Source organism: Mauremys mutica, chromosome 4, assembly GCF_020497125.1.
Source record: "Mauremys mutica isolate MM-2020 ecotype Southern chromosome 4, ASM2049712v1, whole genome shotgun sequence".
Classification (NCBI taxonomy): Eukaryota; Metazoa; Chordata; order Testudines; family Geoemydidae; genus Mauremys; species Mauremys mutica.
Window position 1 is genome coordinate 115407186 of NC_059075.1, and position 15392 is coordinate 115422577.

The 15392-nt window shown below is 47.2% G+C and overlaps 1 protein-coding gene across 7 annotated transcripts in view; it reads left to right on the forward strand.

Annotated features, from left to right (window-relative positions):
• The window catches only part of ANO9 (anoctamin 9), a 60343-nt gene extending 48396 nt beyond the window's left edge, over positions 1–11947 (forward strand). For all 7 annotated transcript variants that reach the window (XM_045014916.1, XM_045014917.1, XM_045014920.1 and 4 more), the window contains 9 exons: positions 2–59; positions 302–399; positions 1381–1532; positions 2584–2736; positions 3364–3511; positions 5458–5577; positions 6155–6248; positions 7229–7340; positions 8785–11947. In XM_045014916.1, the coding sequence (XP_044870851.1) occupies positions 2–59; positions 302–399; positions 1381–1532; positions 2584–2736; positions 3364–3511; positions 5458–5577; positions 6155–6248; positions 7229–7340; positions 8785–8792 (943 nt within the window). In that variant the 3' untranslated portion in view covers positions 8793–11947. The remainder of the gene's footprint in view (position 1; positions 60–301; positions 400–1380; positions 1533–2583; positions 2737–3363; positions 3512–5457; positions 5578–6154; positions 6249–7228; positions 7341–8784) is intronic.
• The last annotated feature ends 3445 nt before the right edge of the window (positions 11948–15392 follow it).

Sequence of the window (15392 nt, forward strand, 5' to 3'; positions counted from 1 at the left end):
GGATTAACGGCCGTCCTGGGAACTACGTGCGTGTAGCTGGCGAGTGGAGGTTGGAGGAGGTGAGTAAATTGTCCATAGTGCTCCAATACACTCTGCACCACTCCTGCTCCCTGTCACACCTCTCTGCCCCTTCCCCACCCACATCCCTGGCACTGTCTCTGTTAAAACCGTTGCTTCCTTCTACCCAGTACAACCCTTCCAATCACTCCAGGTTCTTCCTGGCCCATGTACCTAGCACCCAGCCCTTTGTCCCAAAGCCAGCCCATCTGGTCTGCACAGTATAACTCTCTTCTCTTTGCAGTGCCACCCCAGTGGCTGCATCACTGATCTCTTTATCCAGATGGCCATCATAATGACCCTGAAGCAGACCCTGAATAACTTGGAGGAGTACCTTATCCCGTAAGTCCGCGCACCCTAGGCACTCATGCCAGTAGGATGCGCTCACGTGTCTGAGCTGTATGTTTCCGCTTGCAGAAGCACTCTGCTCTGATTACAAATTTTAACTGGGATTCCCCCAGGCAGTGTCTGGGGAAGGCGAGTGTGAGGCCAGTTGCTGAGAGAAGATCAGTCAGCAAATTCTCTTCAGGATCAAATGAAATCTGTCTCTGGAGAAAGCAGAAATAGATCCGGTCATGGAACAAGAACATTACCATGTGACACCGTGACTAATCACAGAGCCAGAACAGTGCATTCCGAATACAGAACAATGGACAGGAAGGTCCGCACGCAGAGTTCAGCTCAGACCTTGTCACAAAAACGATTTGAGAAAAGAACAAATAAATCAAACGGGGCTTTGCTCCTGGACAAGGCAGAGAGAAAAAGGGCTGAACTCACTGAATAAATTATTCCCCATGAACAGCTTTAACTGGCTCCTTGACCTGACACTAAAAATTCACTCCATTTTTCTTTTAAAACTAATTTTCTTTGACATTTGGAATGGCCCTCCTAGCTATTTAGTATGTTTGCCGCCACCTGAATTTTTAAGCCCCAACTTTACTTGTCTTGGGGAACAGTTACACCTAAATATCGCTGTTGATTTTAGTGGGATTCCTCACGTGCTCCTCAATGTCAGAACGGGATACACGGTCAGGCCGTTGGTAAACTACAGCTATTGGGCCATTTTATAGATGGAAACTGCCTTCTGCTGTTGGTAAGAATTCCCTCCATAACACCAGCAGAAGGTGATATGTTTGAGAGAGGGGAAGGGGGAGAGTGTGGGTGAGAACTTACAACAGAACCAACCCACTGCTCCAGTCTCCATGTCGGTGTTCCAGAGGGGTTACCGTTGGCCCAGTGCAGGGACCTGCTCTGGTAGCCCCCACACTTGGCTCTTTAGCATACATCCCTCACCCCTCTGCCTTTGTGTTACTGTCCCTGCAGCTGGCTAAGATTAAGGTTCCGAAAATTACTTGCCAACCCAAAGGACAAAAACGAGGTTGACATGGAGAAAGGACCCGAGGAGCAGTGGCTCAAGAACTACCAACTCAACAAGGTCAACGTCTTCAGCTTGTTCGACGAGTTCTTGGAAATGAGTATGTGGCGCTCTGGGGTCACGGGTGTAACTAGTGGGCAGCGGGGAATGGCTGGTTCTCAGGTGCTGTGTTCTGGGCCCACGCCTGCCCATTCCCATTGCCTCTTCTCTTTGGGTCAGTTTTTATCCAGGGGCAGCAGGTTCCCTTGCGCCCAGTACGCAAAGGGTGCTCTGAATGCCCTGGAGCTGCTCCAGGGGTCCAGTTCCTGATGTTGGGGCTAAGCGGGAGTCATACCCTTGCAGCTAGCAGGACTGGGGCTCCTGCGAGAGAAACTGGCCACACCTGTGACAGAGTGGTAATGCCAAATGCCCATTCACATCCCTGGGAGTGGGGGCAGGTCCTAGGTCTCCACATGTGGTTTGTGGAACACGGTCAGGCTTGGTGACTCTGCGTTCACTATTGAGGGGAAGGTACGAGGGAACCAGCCCTGCTGCTCACCCAGTACATAGCCCATCCCTGTGCTAAGACTGCAGAGCCCAGGGAGAAATGGGCACAGACTGGGTAGATTCACCCAAACACTTGCTTGGGGTCACTTGCACAAATCTTGCCCCGAGCAAGACCTGGCAGGTAACTGTGACATCCCAGGAGGTGGCCTGGGAAGGATTTGTGCCTCAGGGACGACCAAATTCCTTTCCTGCCCCGTCCCGCCCTTGCTTCTGGTAGTATTTGGGTACTGGCTGTGACCACTAGCAACTACTCTCCCCTCTCCTCCCCCCCATCCCTGTTCAGCTGAGCAGCCTGCACTTTGGGGAATGGGGGCAGAGTCAAGGTCCCACCCCTCTGTGATCACTCCTGCATGGATGACGTTGGAGTAAGTAGAACTGGGCATGCAGCTCCTGATCTTCCCTCTCCCCCACCCCCATGGCTACAGCCATGAAGCGAGCAGATCACACGGAGGGCTAGAGTGGGTGTCTGACTCATCCTCTCACGCTGCCTGGCCACTCAGGGCCATGCCAACATCTGGCCCTGAGGCAGTAAGTACTTGGGCCTGTGGTCTAGCTGGATGTCCCCACAGCTCCCTCACAGTGCCTGTGCTTTGTCCTGTTCTCAGTGATCCAGTACAGCTTCACCACCATCTTTGTGGCTGCCTTCCCCCTCGCCCCGCTAATGGCCTTCATCAATAACCTCTTTGAGATCCGGCTGGATGCCATCAAGATGGTGCAGCTGCAGAGGCGCATAGTGCCTAGGAAAGCCAATGACATCGGTGAGTGGGGGCCCAAGGGGGGGGCCCTCCATGAAGAGCATGGGCCTGATAAAGAAGGCACTATGGGGATGCGGGGAGGGCTAATCTTACCCCAAGACTTAACAATGGCACTAACTACTGCAACAGACTCTTTCCCTAAGTCATGGTGCCAGAACATTGTCTGCTCCTGTTTCTGCTATTCCAGGGGCCAGTTAGAGACAGAGGGTGCATTTGAAGAGCTGGGGGGGGGGGAGCGGAGGGGGCAGGATTGGAACAGCAGGAGGGCTGTAAGTCAGGACTGAGGTGCATTGGTAGAGGCATGGATAGAATCTAGATACACTTTGCTTTGGCCTAGAACGCATTGCTAGTTCCTCACGTTCATATGCAGCCCGTCTGCCCACATCACTGGGTGCATACAGTACTGGATAAGGCTCATCATTGTAGTGCTCTTGTTGATGCACGGCTGCTGTGCTGGGTCACCACGCTGTGCCCCACAGAACACAACTCCAGAGATGAGGCTGGTCAAGCCCAATCCTACTCCCATTCGTGGCAGTGGCAATGGCAAAGCTCGCAGAGCAGTGTCCTGGGCACCAAAGCAGCTGTGGGAGCGCCTATCTGAGCGTGTCTCTGACTTCTGTTCTCTTGTAGGCATCTGGCTGCAGGTTCTGGAGGCCATTGGTATTTTGGCCGTCATTGGCAACGGCCTGGTGATCGCCATCACCTCAGACTTCATCCCCAGGCAGGTCTACAAATATACGTACAGCCCGTGCGTGCTGCAGAACCACACCGATATCAAGTAAGTGTCACCCCACAACTGCCACAGTCTTTCCTGAACCGCAGCCACCTCGCTCGCTTTCTGTGTCTAAGTGAGCCTGTCCCTGCAGCGTGGGGAAAGCCATCTCTCCCGGCCGCACTGGGTGGCAAAGCCCAGCCAGGAACGCGAGAGCTTTGCTCCTGCCCTATGTTCCCTCTCACTCCTTGTGGCTCTTGGGATGGGGGGACAAGTTCCGGGAGCTGGCGCTGCTCCCAATATTGAGGATTCCCCGTAGGATGTGCATCGTGTTCTTCCCAGCAGTCCTTGCCTTAAGATGCACAGTAGGCTATTGGGAAGCCCGCAGAGGGATACAGAACAGCCAGTTTTGGCAGCAGGTGAGGTAGTGACCTCTAGAGGGATGAGCAAGAATTGCAGCCAAAGTTATTTTCCACTCCCATTTGCACAGGGCAGAGCAGGTCCGCTGACAAGTCGATATCTGCTTTGTACACAAATAATGCAAACACCTGCTAATTGTGCTCAGGTGACTACCAAAAAGAAACCCATTCACTGGCTGCTGGCCGTTCTGGCTATTCAAACTAATTAATGCCTGCTTTTGAAATAGACACTAAAGTAATGCACACAGAAATCCATAGGGAAGCTCTTACATTTTGTGTAAAAACAGCTGTTAACTGTGGCTGTTAGCACTGCAACAGTGCATTTGGTCAGTGTTTTTTTCACTCTGGGCTACCCAGTTCCTACCACGTGATCTAATTATCTACATGTGGAGTCAATAATTGATTGTTTTTAATTGTGTGCTGTTTGGTCAAGCAGTAAAAGAGTGGATTAGTCCCAGCCTGGAACTGTCTCTCAGCCCCTCTCTAAGAAGCATCCTCTCTCTCTCTCTCTCTCCTCCCCCCACTACAGAAGGGATGTGGACAAATTGGAGGGCAATGAAAAATGATTAGGGGGCCTGGGGCACATGACTTACGAGGAGAGGCTGAGGGAACTGGGTTTATTTAGTCTGCAGAAGAGAAGAGTGAGGGGGGATTTGACAGCAGCCTTCAACTACCTGAAGGGGGTTCCAAAGAGGATGGAGCTCGGCTGTTCTCCGTGATGGCAGATGACAGAACAAGGAGCAGTGGTCTCAAGTTGCAGTGGGGGAGGTCTAGATTGGATATTAGGAAACATTATTTCACTAGGATGGTGGTGAAGCACTGGAATGGGTTACCTAGGGAGGAGGTGGAATCTCCATCCTTAGAGGTTTTTAAGGCCCGGCTTGACAAAGCCCTGGCTGGGATGATTTAGTTGGTGTTGGTCCTGCTCTGAGCAGGGGGTTGGACTAGATGACCTCCTAAGGTCCCTTCCAACCCTGATATTCTATGATTCTAAATCCCACTCCCTTAAATTGCACTGCTCCAAAAATCATCCCCTCTCCCTTTTAACCAACAATCTCTCCTCCCTGTGCATTCCATGCCTTGTCTTGCCTCTGAGTTGGATCCTGCACAGGGCAGTGTGTCCTCAGTTCCCTTGACTTCACTGGGAACTCAGGGTGCTGGGCATCATCCAGAATCAGCCCTTTACATTGCTTTCTGGGACAGGGAATGTTTCCTGAGCTATAGGCCCATTCATGCCGGGGGCCTGAGCGAGTCCTGGGAGTTAATAAGAGCCCTCGGCCCCCACGGGAGTTGCAGGTGCTCAGCACTTTGCAGAGACAGTTCTTATGCTTTGGAAACACTGTGTACTTCTATGATTTTGTTTAATAAGCATCCCTGAGGCCTTGTTCCTGCACCATCAAAGTCAATGGGGCTTTTGCCATTAATTTCAATAAGAGCAGGATCAGGACTTAGATTCCCACCCTGAAAAGAACTACCTGGAAGTGAGCTAAAGATGCCCATCTCTTCTAATCCTCACCTGGGTATCCTTGCCTGGACGACTCCATTGGGGCACTATTAAGCCACTCTCTAGTGCCATGTTTTCTTCCTATGCAGCTGTTTGACAGGTTACATCAACCACAGCCTCTCGGTGTTCCGTGTCCAGGACTTTGAGTGGCAGATGAAGCTGCCTGAAAAGCTTCCAGATTTTCTGAGGAGTGAGATCACAGAATGCAGGTAATAGGGGACAATAGCATGGATCCATCATCCAGTCTCATGTCCATAGGTGCTGCCGCACCCCCTGGCTTGAAGTGGTTTCCATTATATACAGGGTATACAGTTTGGGTCAATGGCTCTTAGCACCCCACTATACAAATTGTTCCAGCACCCTTGTACACATCCTCACAATAATACCCTCCCACCCGTCCCCAACAAATATTGCAAATATCCTCTACAAAAAATATCTTGTCTCTTTTAAGGTAACACTGGCATGCTTCCCTTCAGCTCCCCCACTGACTGGGAGAGCGGAAGACAAGATCCATAGCTGGTGTAAGTCATTGGATCTATGCTGCTTTATGCCAGCTGGGGATCTGTGAGTGGACAATGGGAAGGTCAGCTGGAGGAAGCCCTATACCTGAACGGAACAAAGCTGCCCTTGGGCCAAGCAGGAGAGGGACTAAATGAACCAGTAGGCCTCTCCCAGCACTAACTCCTGTGACTCTCAGTTCGGGGGGTGCAGAGAGATGGACTGTGACCAGCTGGGGAAGGGATTTGATGGGCAGTGCACACAGCGCTGACGGGTGTTGTCTTATAGGTACCGGGATTACAGGAACTCCGATGACTACAACTACTCTGCCCAGTTCTGGCACGTTTTCGCAGCCCGGCTCGCCTTCCTTATTTTATTTGAGGTGAGTGCTGTGGAGTCAGCAATGTCCGTGTGGCAAGGGGAAGGAGACCGAGGCGGGGGGGAAAGAGAGTCACACATTCTTCCCTGGGGAGTGACAGTCAGTGGAGAGTGTGAGCGTGCATGGCTGGGCACTCTGAGGGTGCTGCTTCCGCACTGGCTGAGGGAGTTTCCTTCTCTTGTCCCCAGCCTGACCTCTTCAGTGAGCTAATTAGCTCCTTTATCATGGCACTGCCCCTTTGCATCAGATCCCTGCTCCCTTCACCTGCCTTCAGACCCTCCCCCGTGTTCTCCTGCCCTCACTCACACCTGTCATCGCTTTCCCTCTCCCCTACCCCTGTGCCCCTGCTGACAGTCACTCACTCCTGCTGTTAGTCCCCTGCTCACTTGCCATCTGCCCTTCAGGCAATGCCATGCACAGGTGACTGGCATGAAAAACAGCCACTGCCCTTGGCTGGGGGCAAATTAGGGCAGCCTCAAAGTCCGCTCTGCTGGCAGTGGTACCATTGCAAAGCTGGCATTTCAAAAGGGAGTGTGGGGGTGCATCCAGAGCCAGACATAAAGCTAAGAGAAACCAGGGACTGTGGGTCTTCATGGCTTGATCTGCCACCATCTCTGGCCCAGGTTTCCCAGGACTGGAATGAGAGGGGGTTGATGTTTTGGGGGGCCCATAGTAACCTGAATTTGGGGCCCTAAGGGGAGGCATTACCCCAGAAATCATCCTTGGATGCAGCAGTGTGTGCGTGTGTGTATTTTATGACTCCGATCAAACTCCCACTGAAGTCAATGGGAGTCTTGATTGATTTCAATGGGAGTTGGATTGGGCACTGGATTGGTTTGAGTACTTGGTATATGCCAATGTAATAGCTGAGCATGGCCATGGAGCTATTACTCCTTGCTAATCGCTGCTGGGTCACTGATCACAGCTTGTCTCCCCTGAGAACTGGTTCTGACTGCATGGTGGGCTCTGCTTGCTCATTTCAGCATGTGGCTCTGTGCATCAAGTTGATTGCAGCCTGGTATGTACCCGACGTCCCCCAATCGGTTAAGAATAAGCACCTGCAGAAAAAACTTGAAAATCTAACGGGAGTACCAGGTAGGTGTTGTTCTAGGAATAGCTGTGAAGGGTTCTGGAGCACTGTCTCTCCTGGAAGGCAGTGTGATCTAGAGCAGGAGACCTGGCTTCTTGTCCTGACTGGCTGTGTGACCTTGGGGTTAGTCACTGCACCTCCTCTGCACAGATACCATTAATAGTAGCTGCCCTCCCTCAGTCACCGCTCCACTCAGAGGGCTACTCTGAATAGGAGTGGCCAGAGCAGAAAGGTGGAGCAGAACAGTCTCTGGTGGGGCTTGACAACGTCTTATGTTCTGCCCAGGCTGGAATCAGTATAAGGGATAAAAAATGATCTGTGTTGGCCAAGTGTCATCTCTACTCCACAGGCAAAGCCTAGGCATCCTAGGGTCTTAACTACCAATTCTTCTAACCTGCCTGTTCAGTAGAGGAAGTGTGAGATGGAGGCTGGTGGCAGGTGACTTCTTAGAAGAGAGTCCTGCAAGCATTGGTTAGCCTCTCAAAGGAAGCAGTGGAAGTACTATCCCTGGTTTCACTTAAAACTAGGCTGGGGAATAGAAGGAGCAATCCATCCGTGGCCCCTGGAGGCTGGATTAGCCCAGTGATTCTCCAGTTTTTTCATTCTGGAAACCGCCTCATCCAAGAGACAGAGTGCACCTCTGAGGGACCCGCCTGCCCTCCCAATCCCCCGGTGCTTGGCTAGCCACGTTCCTCATTCTACAGAGCATGAGGAAGGGCTCCATAGACCTTTATTAATCCACAGACTACATCTTGAGAACCCCTGGATTAGATGACTCAAAACTAAAGCTGACCAGAAAATGAGTGTGGTTTTTTTGGGGGGGAGGGAGTTCCCCCTCCAGAAAAGTCCCACAGAAATGAAAATTTCTCAACTTTCCATGGAAAAATTTAGACTTTTTTTGGTAAAAAGTCAAAATTTAAATATATCCGCTGAAAACTGAAGAAATGCTGCTGTAATGCCCTATGGGAGTTGTAGTTCAGATGCTTCATGCTGCCATTCTCCTTTGTAGGTTGGACTGTATTTCACATGGAGCACCACAGTCTCCCTCTATTAACAAAGGGAAGTGGTACATCATGGGAGTCCCTGATCATGCTGTATTATGGGAGATGTAGCCCAGCTAGGAAACCCTGCCTGCAGAGGAGAATGGGGACATGAGGGAACTGAACTACAAGTTCTAGGGCGCAGTGTGATGGTATAGCCAAATCAAAATATGTTGGCTTTCTGCCATTTGGGGTTTTTTCCAATATAATCTAAATTTGCTGTGACTAGCAGACTCTTTTCACAAGAAGTCTTTTAATTGAAACCTTGCTTGCCATAGTAAAATAGCTTTGCTAGAACTTTTTTGACCAGCCCTTCTCACTAGTTCTTACTCATCTCAAGTTTGATTGTTCTGTTCAATAACGCTGATGGTGTCACTGGAACTACCTGGGTTGTTTCTGTATCTTCCAGGAAAATAGATCGCTCTACAGATGTATAGCAAGTCACTGAGCACACAGTAGAGGTCAGAAGCGGAGACTGCATACCCAGTATCCAGCAGGACAGTGCTGTGGGCTTTGGAGGCACTATACAGGCACCTCCCACAAACCCTGCAACTGCAGCTCATTCTTTCCTATTGTTTTGGACTTTGTCTCTTAATTGAGGGGGAAACAACACAATGGTAAACTTGCATGAGCAGATCATTTAGAATCTCAGGGTGGCAGGGAAGAAGATTGTATCTTTAAGAAATGCTGCATTTCAAAGGTGTCTCCTCAGAGCTGGGGGGAAACATTTGCACTGTTGGCCAAACGTAACAGTTTGTCCGATTTCCAAGAAGGCTAAAAATGGCTAGATTTTTGCTAAATTTGTCATGCTTTTCCTCCATCGGGGCAGACACGATTTTACCCCTGCACCCTCCTCCCAAATTGCTAAAAGGAAATACCATATAAAGCCCATGTCTATGGAGATGGGTGAGGTTACCCTGTCTGCTGTACCAACATTGTCCCCAGTTTGGAGGGACAGTCTCTGTCCCAGCTGACTCTCCTTCCTACCATACATCTAAGACCTATTTCTTGACTAGATGAGAGACCGGATTCCTGACCGCTGATCTCTTGTTCTTACTGTAATGATGTGTGGCCTTGTGCAAATTAACCTCTTGGTGCCTCCATTTATGTCATGGGGCAAACACCTACCTAACTCATCTGGATGCTGTGCAGCTTAAATAATTAATATCTAAAGCACTTTGAGGCCTTGTCTACATTAAGAATTTTGCCCTCATTCTATTACTCAGTGACCAGCCACTGCAAACTCCAAATACACACAAGGAAATCTGTGTTTGGCATGAATGGAGCTCACCTCAGTTTCAAACAGCAGTTAGTTCCACTGAAGCAGATTGGGGCTCTTCTCAGCTATATGTGGGATTTGCCCTGGTGCAGCGAGCGACACCAATTGCTGGCCAATGTAAACCAGCCCTTGGATCCTTTCGGAGACCCTGTGTTAGCATTTCATTGAGTCAGGCAATCTGATGCTAATCTATGGCAGAGGACCTGGCTTTATCTTCAGTAGTTCATTTTAATCCTTCACTTGTCATTAAACTGGGCTTTGCTGGCTGGCCTGTGGAGTAGATTGCTTACTTTCTCTATCCCCTTTGTATTTCATATGTCTCACCAGTCCTTCTCCTTCCAGTGGAGTCCCTCAATGCTCCTGTACACCTCCATCACCCAGGAATTGGCTATTCTCTCTTTTACTAAAGTGATCACAGTAGTTCCTCCTATAGGTAAGGGTGCAGAGCAGGGCCTTACCCTAAATCTCCTACATCCCAAGCGAGTACCCTAATCATTGGACGGTAATAGGGTAGGGTGGCTCCCTCTCTTAAACCCTGCACTTGTTGGCACTTCACTCCTGCCTAGTTTAGGCCACTCTCTGCTAAGCTGGCTGGCTTCAGAAGATCCCTTCCATAGGCAAATAACTCTCCCCATGCCCTTGCATGGGGAGCCTCAGCACCTAGGTCAGGCTGATCATTCCACGAGGTGGCAGGCTGCCTGAGAGCTACGCGTTACGATGCTTAGGTACCTTTGTGGACTGGGCCCTTATCGGCCTTCAATGAGGACTGACCGCTAGGTTTGAAAAATGTTTGTTAGTGTCAGATTCACAGAGCTGAAAACACTCTTAAATCTGCAAATGTACAGGTAGACCCCAGAACTGCAGAGAATCCTGTGTGGGAAGATCCCGTCGCACTAAGTGCCAGGGAAGGCTGGGGTCCACCGACTTGGAGCCTATTGTGGGATCGGGGCCTTTTAACGGGGCCAAGCTAAACCTAAGTGAGACGCACTTAAACTCGTGCAACAAAGTTTCAGTGGTTTAGCTAAGTTGATTTAATTCACATGTAGGGCTTGTCCACATGCGTGGGTTTAAAATCACACTAACTTTAGCAAGTGAGCACTCAAATGACCTTCCCAGTCCACATATGCTGCAATTCTTCCAAGTGGACTAACTGGCTCAGAAATACTTTATTCTACAATCCATTTTGAAAGTTCCTTGCGTAGTGAGGTAGTGCAGACTAACGTTGACATTCATGCACAGCTCATTTCACACTAGGTTGGCAATATGCCAGATTCTATCCCAGTGTATTTTGCCAGGACCAGCCTGCCTGTTTACCTAGGTGCCCTCCACTGCTCTGGGGTCATGTTGCCCAGATGTCCCCTCCCTGTTCAAATGCTGGCAGGAGGCCAGGAACAGTCCATTTTTTCCTGGAGTACAGCCTTCAAGCCTTCCAGCAGTGCTATTACTGCCATCTAATGCCTTGTGCAACAGCATGGAAACATGCAGAGATCTTTGATAGCCTTGCCATCTGGAGAGACGCAAGGGTACAGGCAGCCCTTTAAAAAAAAAAATCAGAATAACGCAGTCTATGAAGACATCTCTAAATAGTTAGCCCCAAAGGGTCACATTGGGACCCTATTCAATGTCACAGCATGAGCAAAGCACTCAAAAGCCACTACAAGAAAACAAGGGGCAAAAGATGGACCTCTAGCAATACTCATATGACCTGTCTTTACTATGAGACTTTTCTGCTGGGATGCCACTATTGTTGTCAATCCTGTATTTAGACAAGTCCTCAATGTGGAGTTTAAGGATAAATTGAACCTTTTCTAGTTTTCTTAAATGATCAAGGCTATTAAATGCAAACTCCTATCACCCCTACCCATTAAGGCTGAGCAACAAAGCACTCAGGGACAGGACATTCCAGACATTGATTCTTGCTGTCATCATTCCTGTTTTCCTTGTTCAATGTCAGCTCTAAAAAAGTATGTATTAATCTATGCCAAAAGGATATGGCTTGAGCACGGTGACTGAATGAATCTTGCAGTCAAAAAAATCTTAGCTTTTCTAACACCCTGATTTGTGAATTTTTGATTTGTCAGCCTTGTGCTAATGCTAGGTTTTACATTTGTTATTTACATCTAAGTGACTAGATTATGAAACACGGCAGGGGAATCGAGCCCTGATACACACATGCCTGCATGCGAGGCTGAAACTTTAAGCATGTGACTAATCCACTGAAGTCCAAGGTGGCCACTCAAGGGCCCCCCATTGGACTTCAGTGGACCAGTCACATGCTTAAAGTTACACATGTGTCTGTGTCAGTGGTTTCCCCAGGAATTGAAATTAGGGGGGGTGTTTGAATTTACAGGGGGGGTGTCAGGACCAATGAGATATATAAAAAAGATATGAATAAAGTAAATGTTTTGTTAGGATAATGCAAATTTAACATAAGGAAAATGCAAGTTACACCAAAACACATAACAGATCTAGATTTCTAAAAAAAATATATAATTTAAAAAAAATGTATTTAATTTAAATTGACTTTTGAAAAGTAAGCCATCATGGGGTAAGAGGGAAGATCCTCTCATGGATCAGTAACTGGTTAAAAGATGGGAAACAAAGGGTTGGAATAAATTATCAGTTTTCAGAATGGAGAGAGATAAATAGTGGTATCCCTGAGGGGTCGGTACTGGGACCAGTGCTGTTCAACATATTCATAAATGATCTGGAAAAATGGGTAAACAGTGAGGTATCAAAATTTGCAGATGATACAAAACTATTCAAGATAGGTAAGTCCCAGGCAGACTGCGAAGAATTACAAAGGGATCTCATGAAACTGGGTGACTGGGCAACAAAAATGGCAGATGAAATTTAATGTTGATAAATGCAAAGTAATGTACATTGGAAAACAATCTCAACTATACATACAAAATGAAGGAGTCTGAATTAGCTGTTAACACTCAAGAAAGATCTTGCAGTCATTGTGGATAGTTCTCTGAAAACATCCACTCAGCGTGCAGCGGCAGTCAGTGATTCCCAACATTCTGTTTGCTTTTTTAAAAAGAACAGGAGCACTTGTGGCACCTTAGAGACTAACAAATTTATTTGAGCATAAGCTTTCGTGGGTTACAGTCCACTTCATCGGATGTAGCCCACGAAAGCTTATGTTCTTTTTGCAGTACAGACTAACATGGCTGCTACTCTGAAACCTTTGCTTTTTAAAGAAAGTGATAGATAATAAGACAGAAAATATCATATTGCCTCTATATAAATCCATGGCACATGTACACCATGAATACTGTGTGCAGATCTGGTTACTCCATCCCAAAAAAGACATACTGGAAATGCACAAAGTACAGAGATGGGCAACTAAAATGATTAGGGGTATGAAATAGGATGAAATTAAAATGACTGGGAATATTCAGCTTAGAAAAGAGATGACTAAGGGGGGGGTATGCTAAAGGTCTATAAAATCTTGACTGATGTGAAGAAAGTGAACAAAGTAAATGTTTTGTTAGGATAATGCAAATTTAACATAAGGAAAATGCAAGTTACACCAAAACACATAACAGATCTAGATTTCTAAAAAAAATATATAATTTAAAAAAAATGTATTTAATTTAAATTGACTTTTGAAAAGTAAGCCATCATGGGGTAAGAGGGAAGATCCTCTCATGGATCAGTAACTGGTTAAAAGATGGGAAACAAAGGGTAGGAATAAATTATGAGTTTTCAGAATGGAGAGAGATAAATAGTGGTATCCTTGAGGGGTCAGTACTGGGACCAGTCCTATTCAACATATTCATCTGGAAAAATGGGTAAACAGTGAGGTGGCAAAATTTGCAGATGATACAAAACTATTCAAGATAATTAAGTCCCAGGCAGACTGCGAAGAGCTACAAAGGGATCTCACACAACTGGGTGACTGGGCAACAAAATGGCAAATTAAATTCAGTGTTGATAAATGCAAAGTAATGCACATTGGAAAGCAATCTCAACTATACATACAAAATGATGGCATCTGAATTAGCTGTTAACACTCAAGGAAGAGATCTTGGCGTCATTGTGGATAGTTCTCTGAAAACATCCACTCCATGTGCAGCAACAGTCACAAAAGCAAACAATGTTGGGAATCATTAAGAAAGGGATAGATAATAAGACAGAAAATATCATATTGCCTCTATATAAATCCATGGTATGTGCACACCTTGAATAGTGTGTGTAGATCTGGTCACTCATCCTAAAAATATATATATTGGAATTGGAAAAGGTACAGAGATGGGCAACTAAAATGATGAGGGGTATGAAACAGGAGGAGAGATTAAAGTGACTGGGAATTTTCAGCTTAGAAAAGAGATGACTAATGGGGATATGATAGAGGTCTACAAAATCTTGACTGGTGCGAAGAAAGTGAATAAGGAAATTTTATTTAATTCTTCACATAACACAAGAATAGCAGTCACCCAATGAAATTAATAGGCAGCAGATTTTAAAAAAACAAAAGGAATTATTTCTTCACACAATATAAAGTCAACCCAGGGAACTCTTTGCCAGGGGATGCTGTGAAGACCAAAACTATAACAGGATTTTAAAAAGAACTAGATAAATTCCTGGAGAACAGGTCCATCTGTGGCTATTAGCCAGGATGAGAGGGATGCAACGCCATGCTCTGAGTGTCCCTAGCCTGTTTGCCAGAGGCTGGGAATGGGCAACAGGGGATGGATCACTTGATGATTCCCTGTTCTATTCATTCCCTCTGAAGCACCTGGCCTTGACCACTGTTGTAAGACAGGGTACTGGGCTAGATGGACCATGGGTCTGACCCAGTATGACCATTCTTATGTAAAAATTAATTATAATAAAAATGTTTAGTACAGAAACTCCCCAACATAATGACCTCCCAAGATAGCAACAATGTGAGATAACAACCTTGGAAAATACTGCATTTTAAAAATCTTGGCCTACTGGGAAACATATATATATAAGTTTCCATTCCCAGTCACAAATTCAGCATTCTGGAGCAAAGTGACTAAAATATAGTCCAACAAACAAATGTTTATTTAACATGCCCCTCACTTTTCCCTCCACTCACTGGTGTTGTCCTTAGTCAGTGGAGACTCAGAGTTCAGAGGTGCTTTCACGTGAGTACACTTCCAGGTGGGGGACAAAAAGGCACAGTTTGCTCTGGCCACGGCTGTTCGTTGTGCCACCGTTCACTCCACCGCTCTGTTGCCAATGGCCCTGCACAGTCACCTTCTGCTGTCACCTACCACTGTGACCTCTGTGAGTTGGTCTCTTGAGGTTCCACCAGCTCTCAGTGATTTCAGCTGAGCTCTCAGTGCGGGAACCTCGCTGCTAGTGCAGTCTGGGCTGTCTCTTACACAAAAACACTGTACCCACAGGAACACTGTCCCCACAACAGGACTAAGCACTTAGACCTGATTGTCAGTGATTTCAACTGCAGTGGTCACTTAACAGAACAAAAGACCATCTATTGGAGCCTAATCAGCTCTGTCTTTAAACAGTGGAGAGGGACAGGTCCCCACCCTCTCTCTTGATGCCTTCAAATCATCACAAGCTAAGTACAGTTCTACTGCCCTTTACTCATACAATAAGAACAACATTTCATCCCACCTTCCCCCCACATTCAAGTGGTTTGTAACCCAACCCCAGCCAAAATCTATCACTTGGACAACACAGCTCTGTTTGCTGGATACCTAGGTAGATTAGGTGTGAATGTAAATATAATCTGGCCC